Raw genomic sequence first — 17,862 nt, forward strand, 5'->3', positions numbered from 1 at the left:
AGGGGTGTGTGTGTGTGTGTGTGTGTGTGTGTGTGTGTGTGTGTGTGTGTGTGTGTGTGTGTGTGTGTGTGTGTGTGTGTGTGTGTGTGTGTGTGTGTGTGTGTGTGTGTGAGAGAGAGAGAGAGATGTCATTATAAGAAATGGGCATCTGCATGTAACAGAGCAAGAAATTCATTTTGTGAAGGGAAAACACCCAACGAACAAGCAAGAACTGAAGGCGGCTGCAGATGGAGCCTGTCGGAGCAAAACCAGGGCAAGAACTAAAAAACCCCTGACGGTGTCTGTGGGTTCCAGCTCAGGCATTCATTTACTGCCAAGGATTTACTAAAAGGGTTGAGCATGCACAGACTGTGCTGTGATTCCTGCACCATTCATATCCTTAAAGTTTAAACGTGCAGTTTGAGTCATTATTTGCTTCCACCTGCTGTTGTCAGACGGCAAAAATATGAAAAAGTCTTTGTGTGCTGCGACTTTTTTTTGTTGTTTTTTGGTGAGGAAACACTGAACTGAGATGTTTTTGTGTTCTCAGACCCTCCCTTATCTGTGACACACTTCAGGAAAAGCGTTGAGTCACCGTAAGTAAAGACGACACCAAGCCGCTTGTTTTGCACCGTGCATACATTTAGAAAATATACGTATTCTTACTTGCACGCCGTAACACAATAGTAAGAAAAAACTGAAGATGTAAAATTCCACGTATGTTGCAGCTTTGCATTCTCCTCTTAATCTTTTGTGGAACGTGCAGTAAGTATACGGGCTGAGGTGGTGAGGTGTTGGAGGAACACATACAGCAGTAACCTCTAGTGGATCACGTGCACATTAAGGAGTGTTCAAAGCAGCAAAGTCAGCATTTTAAACACATTACCCAGAGTGCCCCAGATGCAGTGTCTGTATTGATTTTTGTTCCATCCGTGTTCTTTAACCTCAAATTCTGTCTGCTTTCTGCATGATTCTTAGTGTTTAATGGTGCCAGTTGTGTTTATTGTTGAACATTTAGTGCACAGTATTGGCTCTGTGTGCGTATTTGTCTGTCTGTTAAAGTTGTGCACATGTACGACTGCATTTCTGTCTCAAAAGAAAACTCATTTGTGAAAATAATCTCTTTAAATCCCATTCCAGTGTTCAGGTCATCAAAGGAGGGCCCCGCCTCTTTTTTTCTTAAAGTCCAACTGAAAGATTTTTTTTTTTTAATTTGTCCTAAATCGTGATGATACAATGTAGAAATATCTTGTGACCTTTCAGAACAAAACAGTGCCTTGAAGGGCGAAATAAAGTTTATATGTGATATATATATATACACCATATTTTCCAGAGTATAAGTCTCTATTGTTTTGTTTTTTTTAGTAGTTTGAGAGGTCTTGAGACTTATACTCTGGTGTGACTTATACACCAAAATATCACACATTCAGTGTTAATAAGAATAACTGTAATGACTATTTATATAGAACTTTCACAAAAATCAAAGTGTGAAACAAAATAAGCTAATAAAAGAATAAATGCCAAAAATTCCAAATTCAAGATCTGATAATACAGAAAAAAAGTGTGACTTGTACTCCAGTGCGACTTATATATGGGTTATTCCTCTTCAAGAGGCATTTTTGTAACAGGTGCGACTTATACTCCGGAAATACGGTATATGTTACGTGATAACGTCCCCTGTTTTTGCATCAAGGAGTCAAAAGGCCATCAGTTCTTGTTTTCTGTAGATGGGGAACATCTTTGCGTGTAGCCAGTCAGGTCACAGCTAATTTATAACAGCTATACACAGCTAATTTCATTCAGTTGTTTAATTTTGTAGAAAAAAAGCAGATCACAGACATGACACAAAACTAAAGTCATTTCAAATGACAACTTTCTGGCTTTAAGAAACACTATAAGAAATCAAGAAAAAAAGATTGTGGCAGTCAGTAACGGTTACTTTTTTAGACCAAGCAGAGGAAAAAAATATGGAATCACTCAATTCTGAGGAAAAAATTATGGAATCACCCTGTAAATTTTCATCCCCCAAACTAACACCTGCATCAAATCAGATCTACTCGTTGACATTGACCCTATGCCATGACATTGACCCTATGTGTCTTTTTACAAGGAATGTTTTCGCAGTTTTTGCTCTATGGCAAGATGCATTATCATCTTGAAACATCCCCAAACATCCTTTCAATTGTCCAAAATATCAACGTAAACTTGTGCATTTATTGATGATGTAATGACAGCCATCTCCCCAGTGCCTTTACCTTACATGCAGCCCCATATCATCAATGACTGTGGAAATTTACATGTTCTCTTCAGGCAGTCATCATTATAAATCTCATTGGAACGGCACCAAACAAAAGTTCCAGCATCATCACCTTGCCCAATGCAGATTCGAGATTCATCACTGAATATGACTTTCATCCAGTCATCCACAGTCCACGAATGCTTTTCCTTAGCCCATTGTAACTTTGTTTTTTTTCTGTTTAGGTGTTAATGATGGCTTTCGTTTAGCTTTTCTGTATGTAAATCCCATTTCCTTTAGGCGGTTTCTTACAGTTCGGTCACAGACGTTGACTCCAGTTTCCTCCCATTCGTTCCTCATTTGTTTTGTTGTGCATTTTTCGATTTTTGAGACATATTGTTTTAAGTTTTCTGTCTTGACGCTTTGATGGCTTCCTTGGTCTACCAGTATGTTTGCCTTTAACAACCTTCCCATGTTGTTTGTATTTGGTCCAGAGTTTAGACACAGCTGACTGTGAATAACCAACATCTTTTGCAACATTGCATGATGATTTACTCTCTTTTAAGAGTTTGATAATCCTCTCCTTTGTTTCAATTGACATCTCTCGTGTTGGAGCCATGATTCATGTCAGTCCACTTGGTGCAACAGCTCTCCAAGGTGTGATCACTCCTTTTTAGATGCAGACTAACGAGCAGATCTGATATGATGCAGGTGTTAGTTTTGGGGATGAAAATTTACAGGGTGATTCCATAATTTTTTCCTCAGAATTGAGTGATTCCATATTTTTTTCCTCTGCTTGGTCTAAAAAAGTAACCGTTACTGACTGCCACAATCTTTTTTTCTTGATTTCTTATAGTGTTTCTTAAAACCAGAAAGTTGCCATTTGAAATGACTTTAGTTTTGTGTCATGTCTGTGATCTGCTTTTTTTCTACAAAATTAAACAACTGAATGAACATCCTCAGAGGCTGGTGATTCCATAATTTTTGCCAGGGGTTGTAGAGGGCAGACTTCTGTATAACACGTGTGCCACCATGGGGAGCTGTTTGCCATCACTGAATGGGGCAAGAAGTGCTGGCAAACAAACTGAAGACTGACTCGACAATAAAGCATTACATTCATATGTTGCAGTGAAATCATGAAAATAAATGAATTATTAGGACTTTTTTGGTTAGCGTACAGTAAGCCGTTAACCCTATGTCGTGGCACCGCATCCGTTTATCTCAAAAACTGTCTGATAACTTTTTTCTAATTTGGCAAGGGCATAAAATGGGTTATTGATATTGTTCCCGTCTAAAGTCATATTCGTAGATTCGTTTGTTTGGAAATGAAAGCCATTTTTATGCTGAAAGTAGCCATTTTGGGCACTCAAAGGCAATTTTCTCAAAAGCTGTCTGATAACTTTTTTCTAATTTGTCAGGGGCACAATGTGGGTCACTGACATATTTCATGTCAAAAAATTATAGTCATAGATTCGTTTGTAAATGGTGGCCATTTTTATGCCAGAAACAGCCAAATTGAACCGAATTTTCTCAAAAAGTGTCTGATTACTTTTCTTTAATTTAACAAGGGCACAATATTGATCATTGACATTGTTCCCATACCGAAATTACTGGCGTGGATTCGTTCATTTGGAAATGGAGCACATTTGTATGCTGAAAATGGCCATTTTGCCTTGGGCTTTGAGCTGGTAACCCACAGGGCCCTTGGCAATCTAGTTTATAAATGCATTTGATAAAAAAAAAAGTACCATGTATTGACAGTTTAGGGACTGAATGTTTTTGCATAGCTTTGAGCTGGGGTCACTTCCTGGAGCTCTGTGCAGTAAACCATGTAATAATATAACATATAAACATATAATATAGCAATATAATGTTTAAAAAGTCTGACTGTGTTTGTCAATCCATGTATCCCCCTCACATACATCATCTTAAATATGAAAAAAGAGGTGGATATTGAATATGCTGGAAAAATGTAAAAGAATATTTCTGCAGCTTTGCAGCATGCTGTTGTGTTTGCATTCATGCACTATGAGCTGTACGCTGCCGTGCGCTGTTATAAGGCATTTCCACAGCAACACAGAAGATGTACATACATTGAGCCAGATAAATGAAGTAGTACAACATTAAACAGGTAATGAAACCGGTTCAGTCAGTTTCAACATTGAGCTTTTTTCCCTGGAGAGGAAAAAAGTGTGATTAAGTCACACTGAATTCACAGTTGGACTTTGACACGTGATTTGGCATTAATGTCCATGATGTCAACTAGATTAATGTAATGCTAGATTGGACAAATACACTATTTTCAAGTGTTTGGGTCCCAACCCAGCCAATGGACCTTGAAAATGGACCTGTTAAACTCATCAGTAAGCATGTCATGTGTCCTGAAAATGTCGTCATCTCACAGCTGCTGCTTTGTAGCTTTACTAATAATTTATTGCATTTGTGACATTAGATATTAAATTAGTTTGATTTGACTCACAATGACAAAACTACAGCTCGTGGAGCCCTACCCATTTTACTAGACAGTGCAGAGATTGTGACTGCCCACTCACTCAGCTTCTACTGGGTTTGACCACGCCCATTCTACTGTTGCATATTAATTAGCTGCCCACCCAGAAGCTTGGAAGCTGAAGGAACTTTTCTAAAAAAATATACTGGAAATGATTATTATTACTATTATTATTATTAGTCATTTTCAACAGCAAAAACTATATCAGTACTTTTAAATATAATTATTTTTAATGTTTTTTTTTGTTTTGTTTTTTGTTTTTTTTTTTTCGAATTTCAGTTGGACTTTAAGTGGTCCAGGCAGGTCAGGGAGTCCACATTTAGTCCTTCCTTCACAGTTTTGGCATAGTCAAAGATAAATCAGACCCGTGTCATTTGTCTCCCATCGCAGGCCTCCTCTCACCCCCTTGCCAGGGGTAGAGCCCTGCTGGGACGAGCCTGCCAGGAGCAGTTTCTTGCTCCCTCCCGCCAGCCCCCTGTGAGTGCCTGCCTGCACCAGAACACAGCGTGCTGCACTGCACTGGCGTGGCTGCATGGTTAATGCACTGCATAAACTGTCAGTGACTGTCTGCATTCTTCTTGCTTATTTGCATGCACAGACTTCCATGCATCACAAACAGGTTACACTGGTTCTGCTGCATGCACAATGCTGTGTGTGTGTGTGTGTGTGTGTGTGTGTGTGTGTGTGTGTGTGTGTGTGTGTGTGTGTGTGTGTGTGTGTGTGTGTGTGTGTGTGTGTGTGTGTGTGTGTGTGTGTGTGTGTGAGAGAGAGAGAGAGAGTTCTGCATTCATTGATCTATGTGTTGACTATGCTGCTCCTGGTGTTCGCAGATGAGGCATGGTTGGGTGTCATCTGCTTTTCTCATATCAACATTTGGTGCAGCATATGGAAATTGGTCTCACGTCTCCTGAAGAAGACGTAGATTCACTAGGGCTACGATGCGGTTGTCATGGTTGCGGACTTAACTCTCCTCTCCTCCTGTCATTCTGGCTTGGCTCATTAGCCGCCGACTTATAAGGGAATGGCCACTGCATTAAACTGCTCATTATCATAATGCGGTTTATTATGGAAGCCTTGATAGAGTGCTTTGGCCTTGGAATGTGTTTAGTTTAGGAATGAAACTGCAACCTTGTCAGTTAATAACACAGCACCAGAATTTTTGTAAATATTTTGTGCAATTTCCTTTAAGGGTTTTCCCATCATTTTGATGTTTGAACCCCAAACATACAGGTGTCATATACGATATGTGAACGGCACTCACACACCTGCGACAACACACCATGTTGGGTATACACACTGTAAACAAACATGCAAGTTGTTGGAGGTACTTGTTTACATTGCAATGGCATCACAGCACTTGTTTAACAACAAGGTTGTTTCAGACTGTCACTTCCTGTTGCTAGTACAAACAGCAAATGTATGTTACATTTATAAATGTAGATCATCACAAACTGTCGTGGTGTTTAATACCTGTGACAGAATTAGAATAACATTGTTCTCATTTAGAATACATTGAACCAACAGTCACAAAGGTGTTGCCACTGGAAGCTGTTTTCTAAACGATTACAAGACGCTTTAAAATCGGTTTGTGGTATATTGCCCCCCATTTCCAAAAGGAGCCTTCCTCTAGCATCCCCCAATACACAACCAAGACTTGGTGTCAATCAGACGACGTTTTCTTTAGTTACTACGTGGAAACTAAAAGTTTACAGATGGATGCTCGAGCGGACTGCATGAAAACATAACCTACCCCCCAAACAACTTCATTGAGTGGAGTTATGAAAAGGAAAGTGTGGTGAAATTTTCCAAGGACACCATGTTTGATACCCCACATGGCAAGAGTGCTTAGCTCAAGCATTTCTTAATGGGCTGAAACCAATTTGTTGCAGCTGATAACTCAAAGAATGGTATGTGACTGTGTCGGTCTGCCCTGCTATGCCAGGGAGATAAAACCAGATGTAACATCTTCTAGCCTTGGGATTACCCTCAGAACAATGACTGATTCACTGCACTCACCTGTACTACTCCCTTGCAAAGAGAAATAAAATACACAAAAGCATTTTTTTCAATTTTGACAACAGTTTATCCATCAAAACGAGAAGACAAAAGGAACTTTAATCTACCCTTCATTCTCATATGACTTCATAATCAAAGTCATGAGAGGTGTGGTCCATCATGGTGAACAGTGTAAGTGCTTGATTGATTGATTGATCGATTAAGCATAGTTTCTCGTGGTACGGTGGTGTCGCAGTAGTGTTCTTGCCTCCCAAACAGAAAGTCTACGGTTCTAAGCCACCCATACCCTAATCTCCATGTACATCTGGAGTTGCATCAGGAAGGACATCCAGTATGAACTGATTGACAAACCACTATGCAGATCCATGTGATCTGTGTGATTTTAATCATGAACCGGAAAGACCAGAAGTCAACGACACCCAGGAAAGGCAGGTAAAACTGTTTTTACCTTCTCATTTTCAGTTTTATGGCTCAGAAAATGGCCTCTAGTAGGATAAAGTGTATGGTTTGGGTTCAAACATCAAAACACCCTATGTTGCCTGTTTAGTTTTGGAACCCTATTTGAGAAGTTAACCAAGCATTTTGTGTCTGCATTCTCTGTGTCAGATTATCATCAGGGAAGATAAGCCCAGAGAGTTCCCCTCCATCTCGGCCCCGCTCCCTTTCTTCAGAGGGTTCTCACGGTCCAGGCCTATATGTCAGAAAGCTGCCCAGCCCTCAGAGAGAAAAAGAGAAGGAGCTGTCCTTCTACAAGAAAACCAAGCGTGCCATAGCCAGCAAGAAATACAGCGTGTCCAAGCACGAGGCAGAAGTCACCACACCTATTGAGCTGATCAGCCGCGGTCCTGATGGCCGCTTTGTCATGGAGAGCAGCCCACTGCCCCGCAGGATCCAGGGATTCCCCTTCGCAGAGGAGTCTGACATGTACCCCGAGTTCCGGCAGTCGGACGAGGAGAACGACTTTGACCCTGGGCCTCTGCCGCCCATCATGCCCACGCTGCGGCCCCAGCTGTCCCCAACGTCCTCCAGCCTGGAATCAATGCAGCCCCCCACCTACAGCCCCCGCCTGCACAGGCCCATGGAAGGTATGAGCTTTGCAGAGGGCAGTGCACTTCATGCCTCGGGGCAAGCTCCGGCCTCCCGCTACAGGGGCTTTCCCCAGGGCCCATTCTATGGGTATCTAGGCAGCCGTGCTGAATCAGGGATTCCACCACCATTCTACATGCCTGACATCAGCCCGCGTAGCTCTGCTCTGTCCTCCCCTCCAGGCACCGCCGAGGGCCCATTTGGTTACCCCTCCATTCCTGAGGAGAGTGGAGAGATGGAGCACCATCAGTACACTGCCTCTCGTCATTCTCTGTCTCACACCCACAGCCCTCCTCCTCGCTCACCTGAAAGCTGGCAACCTCATGATTTACCCTTCTTAGGTTTAGAGGCTCCACGGTTTGTATATCCATCTCACCATCCTTTACATCATCCCCAGGACCTCCCTGACCCACCTCCATACCCTCCTCACTCTCTCCCACCCAGTCGCATGCACCTCCCTTCGCTAAAGGATCCAACAAGCCCTGGACTCCTGCAGCTGGAGGTTCCCGTGGCTCCCCCAGGCAGAGATAGACCTCCGGTTAGGCGTTTAACTATGCAACAGGCCCAGAGTCTTGGCCAGCTTAGACACACGTCCCACGGAGTGGGTGTACCAGTGTTGCCTTACCCTGACCCGGCAGCCCGTGCAGGGAGCCCAAGCACAGCCCCCAGTAGTAGCCCTCAGTCCTGGCTTAGCCCAAGGGCAGGGCGCCGGGCAGATCCCAGCCTACCCCCACTAGTACTCCAGCCCTCTCGCCTCTCTCCGCTCTCCCAAAGTCCTCTTAGCACCCAGCCAGGTTCCCCTGATATTCTAGTGCGCCCTCCGCCCCGCCCCAGCATCCTCCGCACCTCTCGGTCTCTGGAGATGCCCGAGATCACCCTGCAGCCCTCAGCTGCTGCCAGTTTCTCTCGGAGGTCCTCCCTGACCGCCTCTCCCACTCAGAGCCAGGGTACCAAGCAGCCCAGCCCGAGTTACCATGCCCACATGTCCTACGCATCTACTGCAGCCAGTTATCCCTCGCAGTCACCCTCTCCCCCTCCAGAGGGCAGGGATGTTTTCGGGCAGACGCCATCCCAGAGAAGGACAGAGGAGGAGATGCTACCCTCAGAGCCCTCTCAGCTCCAGATATCAGCCTCAGGGTAGGTGGTACATTCCTGTCCAGAATAGTCAAATAGATATTTAAAGGAGGAGACTTTTCTCCTTGTCAGCTCTCTTCCATATTGCTTCAGATTCACGTTATCTTTCCATTCAGGCTCAGTTAAGATGCATATTGTATTGTAATATGCAGAAAGCATGTAATTGCATTTGGCGCACATTCCATCAGTTAACCCTGATAGTAATTTTTAACAAATTGGTGGCATGTGAAAGATGATTTAGATTTTAAAATAATTCAGCAAATAAACAGATTTTTAGTGTAAAATCATATTTTTTTAAGTAGTATGGAAATCATTTTTTCACATATTGACTAGAGGAGGATTGAAAGTGAGACACTGTAGTTAGTCACTGTCACGTTCACTGTTATTAAAATGTTATTCTGTCCTTGATGAGAAATTTTTTTAACTTTGACAATCGAGGATTGAAGGAAATGAACACTTTTCATAATTGTTCAAGTGCAAAGCAGTGGCCCAAATCCTAGTTTTGAGCAGTATTGCATTGTTGTTTGTATGAATGAAAACAACGCCTCGGAAGCCCCGTTTTATACCTGAGAGAGTGTCTGTCTAACTGATATTTTGCCACTGTTAAGATTTAGATTTGTCAGTAGTTTCCCATGATAATGAAGAAAATGTACCAAGAAGTTGCCTTCATGGTCATCTTTAGGGTGCTGGTCACACTAGCATTTTGGCACATAGGGCCTGATTTACTAAAGTTCACTTTCAAGTTAATTTTATTTATATAGCACCAAATCACAACAATGCAGCCCCAAGGTGCTCCATATGAGCAAGGTCTAACCATACCAACCCCCTGAGCGACGCTACCTCACGGTAAGCCTCGCCAACCGAATTACCTACAGTAAAATAAATCGTGCAAACGATGGAATTGGGTTAGAATGGGAATAACCCCCTTGTGTCTGATGATTTGTGGACATCACTGGTAAAGCTCAATTTACAACTGTATGACCAGCATGAACGTCTGCAAATCATCAGACACAACAGGGTTATTCCCTAAATGTTTTGTTAAGAATAAACGCCTTCATGAATAACAGGTTGATCATAGTTGTGCGCTTTTTTTTCACTAAGTACAAAATACATTTTAGCACGACTCCTGATCATTCCTGTCATTGCATTGTACTTTAAAGTCACTTTCTCGTGAAGGCTTCCACTGACATAAAAATGTGTTTTTTGAATGTAAACTGCGTTATAGATTTGCGATGCACAGAACGAAAAGATAGAACCCCCAATCAAATTAGTTAATTAATGTTGTACTCATCTTGTGTCACGCTGTGACCGCATTGCGTGGGCAATACACACAATGCTCATTAGCTGGGATTTTAGGAAATCAGGTCCTTCATGTTCTGAGCAGTGTTCAATTAATTTCAGTGGAGTCCATGAATTATCTTGGATTTGTTCAAAGAAGAATGGTTTCCACCTGGCTGTCACCCAGTTTCTGGCAAAATTTGATGCGCCACTGCTCCAGTCGTTTCATCTTTTTCCTTGAAATGAAAATCCACCTAGTGCACTACACATGTCCTCACACAAAGGCTGCTTACCAGGAAATGATGCAATCGACAGGCGTGAAAACGTTCATGCATGCGCACGAAGGTTCAAGGTTTACTCATGCAAGCACACGTGATTCAAATCCATCAGGTTTTTGCAAAAAATGACCAAAAAAGGTCCGATACTTTTCTAACAGACCTCATATATCATACTAGTTAGCTGTGTAAAGCACCTTCCAGTCGAGTTTGGTGTCAACTGAATTCCCAAACTGGGTGAAACAGTTCTCACATCTGTCTGAGTTTGGTGCCGAGTTTTCTCGAGTATCAGCTCATCACAACTTGTTTGGGAAAGGTAGCAGAGTACTGGAAGGGCTCGAAATAGTATGTGCATGTGCTAGTTTGTGCACGTATTATTCGAGCGGTGCACATAATTTTATACTGCACTTGCACTGGTGCGAGTAACTTTATCCAAGTTTTATTAACTATAAGCACCAGTAAAATGAACCAATAAATGAATAAATAAATAAATAATAAATGTGTTGTCTTCGTCTTTCCTGCGTTTTATGACTCAGACACACGGAGCAAGTTGCTGTGCTCTATTTGTTGTGTTCGCACGCACACATGTAAACATTCATTCATTCATCTTCTATTGCTTAGTCCAATTAAGGGTCGCGGGGGGCTGGAGCCTATCCCAGCAGTCATAGAGCGCGAGGCGGGGTACACCCAGGTAAGGACGCCAGTCTGTCGCAGGGCCACAAACAGACAAACAAGCACAGACACACCCACACACACATCTACGGACAATTTTTAAAGACTCCAATCCACCTAACCCGCATGTCTTTGGATGTGGGAGGAAACCGAAGCACCCGGAGGAAACCCACGCACACACGGGGAAAACATGCAAACTCCACACAGAAAGGCCACGGGAATTGAACCCACGACCTTCTCGCTGTGAGGCAACAGTGCTAACCACTAATCCACCGTGCTGCCCACATGTAAACAAAGAAAAGAAAAAAACTGGCTGGCTGCAGTTCCTCTCTCTCTTTGCCCTCAAACTGTCATCATTGTGTTATAAACCAGTTACCATTTATTTTATTATACATCTGTGTAGTTAATAAAATTATCTTCATGGACGATTAGTTCGCGCGCGCACGTGCAAAAAAAAGTGGCTGCCGCTGCGGTTCCTTTACGGAACCCAGGAGACGTCACTTAAAGTGATATTTTTTCTATGCCCATGATAATTTGTGCGCACGTTTTCCTTTAATTGAGCACACAAATTAATAACACGTGCTGTCAAATTACTAAAACATGCGCACGTTTTCCTTTAATCGAGCCCTCGAATTAATAAAATGTGCACACGTTTTCCTTTAATTGAGCCCTAGAATTAATAAAACGTGTGCACATTTTCCTTTCGTTCAAAATGAACTTCATAATATGACCTAAATTGTCATCCTCATGACGCTTCGACCTCAGCATCCTTTTTAATGTGCTTAAACTCCAGATGATGCCATGCTGGGCAGCTGGAGTTCTCTGTATGTCCTTGTGCGCCCAAACCATGATGATATACCCTGACCAGATCCATTTCTAATGGGGAAATGTATTACACTGTCTCCTGGTTTGTTGACTAATAGTCAGCATTTATGTGTCAAGACAATATTGAGTGCACGTTTTTCAAATTGTGGCCATCTTTTAGATCATGCCCTTGTCTTACTCAAACGATGCTTAAAAGAAGCGCACAATATCATAAAACGAGCGCACAATATAATAAAACGTGCGCACGATATAATAAAACGTGTGCACATTCTCTCCACATGCAAAACATTTTGCGATGACACTTCCAGGGCTCCGTAGTTCCTCGCTCTCTCTCCCCTAAAACTCTGTCATAATTGTGTTATAAACCAGTCACCATTTGTTTTATTATACATCTGTGTAATTAATAAATAAAATAATCTTCACGGACGATTCATTCGCGCGCGCACGAGAGAAAAAAAAAACTGAGGGGAGAGCAGCGGCAAACTCTCCCCCGAGAGGAATTAAGAGTCTGATACATCAGAGGAGGAGTTGTAAGGTTGATATAAGACTGACTTTTGGTTGTGCAAGTAACTTTTTTTGGTGCAAGTAATTTTTTTGTTACTAGCACCAGTGCAAGTAGGTTAAAAAATGTATTTTGACCCCTGACTGGACATATAGGAACTGGACAAGACGTTGCACTAAGCATACCCCAAAAGTATCCTGAGTTGAGTACATGTTAAGTTAGCTCAAAGTTTGACTGAGTTCTCAAAAGTTTTGAACGTCTTCAAAACTAGCATGACTTTAATAGACCTTTTTCAAATAGTTCACAGTTGTATACAAGTTGTGCAGAGTTGCTATTCGGGGAAAACCCCTGAGAGCTGTTTTACTGTACATGATCCAGTTTTGCACAATCCCTTTCAAATGACATAAACTGTTCCAAAGACAGTTTCACTTTAGTTTGCAGTTAGTGGACAGTACAGAAACTGAACCAATTGGCAAGCTAGCTAGCCCAGTCTGGTATCTTCTGTGGTTAGTTAAGCAAGCTGTTTTAGCTAAATAGTGTATAACTGGTTGCTTGTGAATACAGTTTGTAATTATTGGGTAATTTAAGATGTAAGAAGAACTGGTTTTACTGAGTAGTTAACATTGCAGTTGCAATTTTATATCATGTCACATCGCTTGACGACAGATTTGCCAATGCCTAGTGTGACCAGTGGCTAACAGTTTACTGTTTAGAGAACAGTTATGTTTCAGTTTGATTTTGCTGTATATTGTATAAAGTTAAAACACAATTCTGTAAGAAAATATAGTTATCAAATCTGATTACTTTATGATGATTTTTGAGTCGTCAGCCCAAAAAATTCTCAGACACAAGACAGAATATTTCTGAAATACTCTTTGAAATGCACATACTTTGATGCCATATATTAGTTCTGCACTGCACTCATTCCTACGCCCCCCTCACACCCACGCCAGCTATCCTAGAAGCTACAGCAAAGCTGTAGCGTGCTGCTAACGCCGGAAAGGTAACAGGTAGGGCTGCTGCTTTATAGAGGGTAAGGGTCTTACCTCATTTGTTTTTGATTGATCTCAGCTATCTGGGCAGCGTTGTGACCCGGTCCCCTACGCCGCAATAGGTAAGGGTCGGACCCATGTCTGAGAGGGGAGGGGTCAGCAGGGGGAGGGCTCTAATCACTCTCTTCTTTAAAGGGGAATCGCTTTGTGCTTCTGTGCATGATTCAAGTGATGTACTACTAATGGTAATAACTGCAAGATGATGGTAATAACTTCAGTATAATGCTAATAACTGCAGTATAATGCTAATGACAGCAGTATAATGTAATAGCTGCAGTATAATGGTCAGAACTGCAGGATAATGATAATAACTGCAGTATAATGGTAATTACTCCAGTTTAATGACAATAACTGAAGGATAATGGTAACAACTGTACTGTAGGCTGTGGTTTTTGCAGTGTGGAGTTAACATTTGAGTTTGTCTTGTTAAATATGGACATTTTTCCTGCAAAGGAAAAAAAAGCCTTGAATCAGTAGAGGACACACCTGAATGATAATCTGAAGTATTCCCCTTTAAAGTTTTGTTCCATGTGCAAAATGCCATGCATGCATTCTCTAAACTTCTCTCTTTGACCAAACAAATAACAATTTTTCAAACTAAATTCTTTGTCACATTTGTTGTCCTAAGTGCTTTTGTTTTTTCTGTCATGTGACTGTTCTTAATGGCCATTACCTCTTCCTGTCATGTGACTGTTCTTTAACGGCATTTCCTCTTCCTGCCATCTCCTCCCGTCAGCATGGTGAAGCCTCTGTATGCAGTGTTCATGTTTATCAAAGTGTGCTGTACAGTGTTTATGTCTTTGCAAATATATTAATACACTGCTGTTATTATTGGGGGTGTAGCGGCGCTTTGTGGTGAGGCTGAAAAATGATGCTCAATAACCACGTACAGCCAGGTCCGCAAGTATTTGGACGTTGTGGCAGCCAACAGGTTCACAACAACAGTCACTGTCCAAATACGTATGGACCTGACTGCATATCAAACATTGACTTCATGTTGAAGGTATACAATACTGTGCAAAAGTTGTAGGCATCACATTTGGAACATTCCTAAAGCCCACTAAAATGAAATGTGAGATTTTGTTCCATTTCATGATATTGAGTTAAAAACCTCATTAAAACAACACTTGATTTCTTTGCTGTGTACATATTTGTGCTGCCTTCTGCATGACAACACAAAGACAGCTGCTTTGCAAAAATTAAATAATTTTTAAAGCGTGCTTAAATGCGACCTCATTTTCTTACCAATTGCAGGAGGTCCTTTTATCCTTGAAAAGTTGAAAAATGGCCAAACATTTGACTGCGTTTACACTGAATTTTGAATGTACTATGATAAGGAGGTGGTGGTGTAACGGCTTGCACGTTGGACCTGGACTCCAGCAATTCGGGTTTGCTTCCCGATTGCAGCCACGCTCCCTACTGGCACTCTTGACAACAGTGCTGGGGAGGAGTGAGAGACACGTGCCATGGGCCCTTCTGGAAATAAGTCCTTCATTGAGACTTTCGTTGGTTACCCACGTTAAATAAGAGAACCTCAACCTCAAGCAACAGGTTTGTCATTGTGCCCCACAGCAGCCTGCACTAAAAGTTCTTGAAATGGAGCAATATCTCCACCTTGTGGACATTTACATTAATGCAAGTACAATAGAATTCTGCTAAGAGATCCAGTAGTGGATTATCAGTATGTCATTATTTTTAAAAATTTTGGGGACATTAAATACTGTATGTCTAAAACTTTGCACTGTAGCATAGGTTGTGGTGAGATTTCCCTGTAAATCTCAGTGTGTGAGATGTTGTGCAGCTTCAAGTGAAGCATTGAGGTCAGCAGTAACTCCTGCAACAATGTCAGTAACAGTGATGTCGTGTTGGAATCGTCAATAAATAAAAGAACCTGGTCTTTTAGAAGCAAATAAAACAAAGATACTAGAGCTACGCAGAGATACTCGAGCTACGCACATGGCCAAAATGTTGTATCTGAAGCTCCCTCACAATGTAAGTGATACTTCCCCTTCTTAGTCTCACTCAGTAACTGCTCGTTTAATACAAAGTCATTCCAGCAGTACACAAAGATCCTCCCCAGAAACCTAGTACCAAAGCCATATCGTCATCATCTTAGGTCACTGGTTAGCGTCCATGTCTCACAATCATACAGCAAGACAGGCAGTACCAGGACCATAAAGACTTGGACCTTCTTTTACCTGCAAAGATATCGCATCACCAAACACCTCTGCCCAGTGACTCAATAAGATCTTAGCAGGCGCCTCTCAAGCTCAAACGCCAAGGACCTTAAGACATAAATGTCACTGCAGAGATAAGTGAATGTCTCCATAAGGTCAACATTTTCACCACATGCAGTTGCACCTTTGAGTCCAGGAAGTCATTTAAAGCCTGGATCTTAGTCTTGATCCAGGACCATTTCAAGCCCAGACACTCTGATTCCTCACTCAGCTTCTCAAGCAGTGCAATCAGAGTATCCATTGATTCTGCAAAGATCACAGCATCGTCCACAAAGATCACAGCGTTGTCCGCTAAGTCAAGGTCAGTTGACCTTTTCTCGCCAACAAAAGCACCTGTGTTTCTGGTTTCTACAATGCTACCCAACACCCAGTCCATGTAAGCATTAAACAGTGTAGGACCCAGAACACATCCCTGAGGAACACCAGTTTTTGTAGAGAACTCACAGTATTTCCAAAAAAAAAAATCAACACAGGCTGTGAAGAAGCACTGTTGATTTTCACGCTTGCCTTCTATGAGTCCTCACAGGGCACCATTTTCCAAATGCTGGGCTGCTAGCCATAGATGGAGAGCTGCTGATAAACCGTCACACCCTCTAAAGTCATGTTATTGTACATTGAAAAAACCAAATATGACTTAAATATGTTCATTGTTTGCACATGATCAGAATGCATTCAAAACAACATTTTCTTATGTATCTCAATTAGAAACACTAAGAAGTGAAACATAAGCTCACTGTTAACTTTCATGGAAGAACAAACAAGTCAGTCGACTATTGAATTTGTCAACAAGTATTTTGATAATTGATTAATTGTTTGAGAATCATTGAAAAATGACAAAGTCTCTGAGTTTAGCATCGTAAATGTGAATACTTTCTGGTTGGATTTGACATTTTTCACCATTGAGCAGTGAGCACTTTGAGGTAAAGTTCAGTGTTAACTATGTTGGGCTTGCACCGGTATCGGCGTCGGTGCAGATGGTGAAGCCTGTGTGTCTGCAAAGGATCAGGTGACCCGTTTGAGGGCGTACTCAGTCTGCACCCAATGATGGGTGCAGACTGAGTACGCCCATCGTGCGTACTCATTGTCGTGCACTCCCTCAGTGGGATTAATAATCAGAGCGTAAAAAAAAAAAAATCCTGCAGAATTCATTTTATGTCGGTCAGTCGTGGTCGGTGCGTGGCGTCTGTGTGTAATGTTGAGCTGACTGTGTCGTTACACCCCTAATAATTAAAGGCTGTATTTAACACGCTGTTAGCTCTGCACACTGTAGATGTGAAGATGATGTTTTCTGTGCAGGACCTGTTCTTTTTTGTTGTTGTTTTTCCTCTCAGATTTGTGTGTCTCACTCTCTCTGTGCTAACGGCTCTCAGTCTCTCTCTCCACAGTGACAAATGATGGACAACAGCTCCAAAGTTTTTATTTCTTTGTGTCTTTTGAAACAAATTGGGCACAACTCCACTCCATCACAACCTGATTTTAAACAGGTGTTTCTCAGGTTAAAGTTGGAGTCCCGTTTGATTATTATTTTATTTTGAACCATTTAACTCAAAAAGAACTTTGTTCAGCACTGCAATAATTTTGTTCCTTGGTATTTACATAAAGAATTTAGAATCTTATGTCTTAAATATGATTTTTTAAAAAATCACCTTGTATGGAAATGGTTTTGAATGTTGACCCATGTGGGTCAAATATTGTGATAAAGACGTCATGATGCACTTCATGCAGCAACGACAAAGCTTCATGGTGAAACAGAGAAGAGTTCCCTTTTAGCTGCACTGGATTTGATCTGTGTTTTTATCATCTTTCTCTGTTCCGCTCCACCATGAAGCTGTCGAACCGCTGGTGTGACAGATTAAAGCCGCACTGTGCACGGTTCCTGTAGCGCCTTCGGAGCTGTCACTGGGGTCTTGGTGGCTTCCCTCACTTGACTCCTTCTTGTGAAGCCACCGAGGTTTTGAGAACTGCCAGCTGCAGACAGATTTACCAAACAGTACCACACTGTTTGTATTTCTTAATATTGATGTAAATGAAGTCGAAGACATATTCAGAGACTTAGGAATG

At 41.9% G+C, this 17,862-nt stretch overlaps 1 protein-coding gene across 3 annotated transcripts in view; it reads left to right on the forward strand.

Moving 5' to 3' along the window:
• Positions 1-17,862, forward strand: part of igsf9ba (immunoglobulin superfamily, member 9Ba) — a 189,937-nt gene that overhangs the window by 167,933 nt on the left and 4,142 nt on the right. Inside the window, exons 17-20 of one of the 3 annotated variants that reach the window (XM_034169130.1) lie at positions 530-575; positions 5,115-5,201; positions 7,347-8,963; positions 13,584-13,626. In XM_034169130.1, coding sequence (XP_034025021.1) covers positions 530-575; positions 5,115-5,201; positions 7,347-8,963; positions 13,584-13,626 — 1,793 coding nt within the window. The remainder of the gene's footprint in view (positions 1-529; positions 576-5,114; positions 5,202-7,346; positions 8,964-13,583; positions 13,627-17,862) is intronic. The other 2 variants (XM_034169128.1, XM_034169129.1) reach the window with 2 other exon arrangements.

This window comes from Thalassophryne amazonica, chromosome 4, assembly GCF_902500255.1.
Source record: "Thalassophryne amazonica chromosome 4, fThaAma1.1, whole genome shotgun sequence".
Classification (NCBI taxonomy): domain Eukaryota; kingdom Metazoa; phylum Chordata; class Actinopteri; order Batrachoidiformes; family Batrachoididae; genus Thalassophryne; species Thalassophryne amazonica.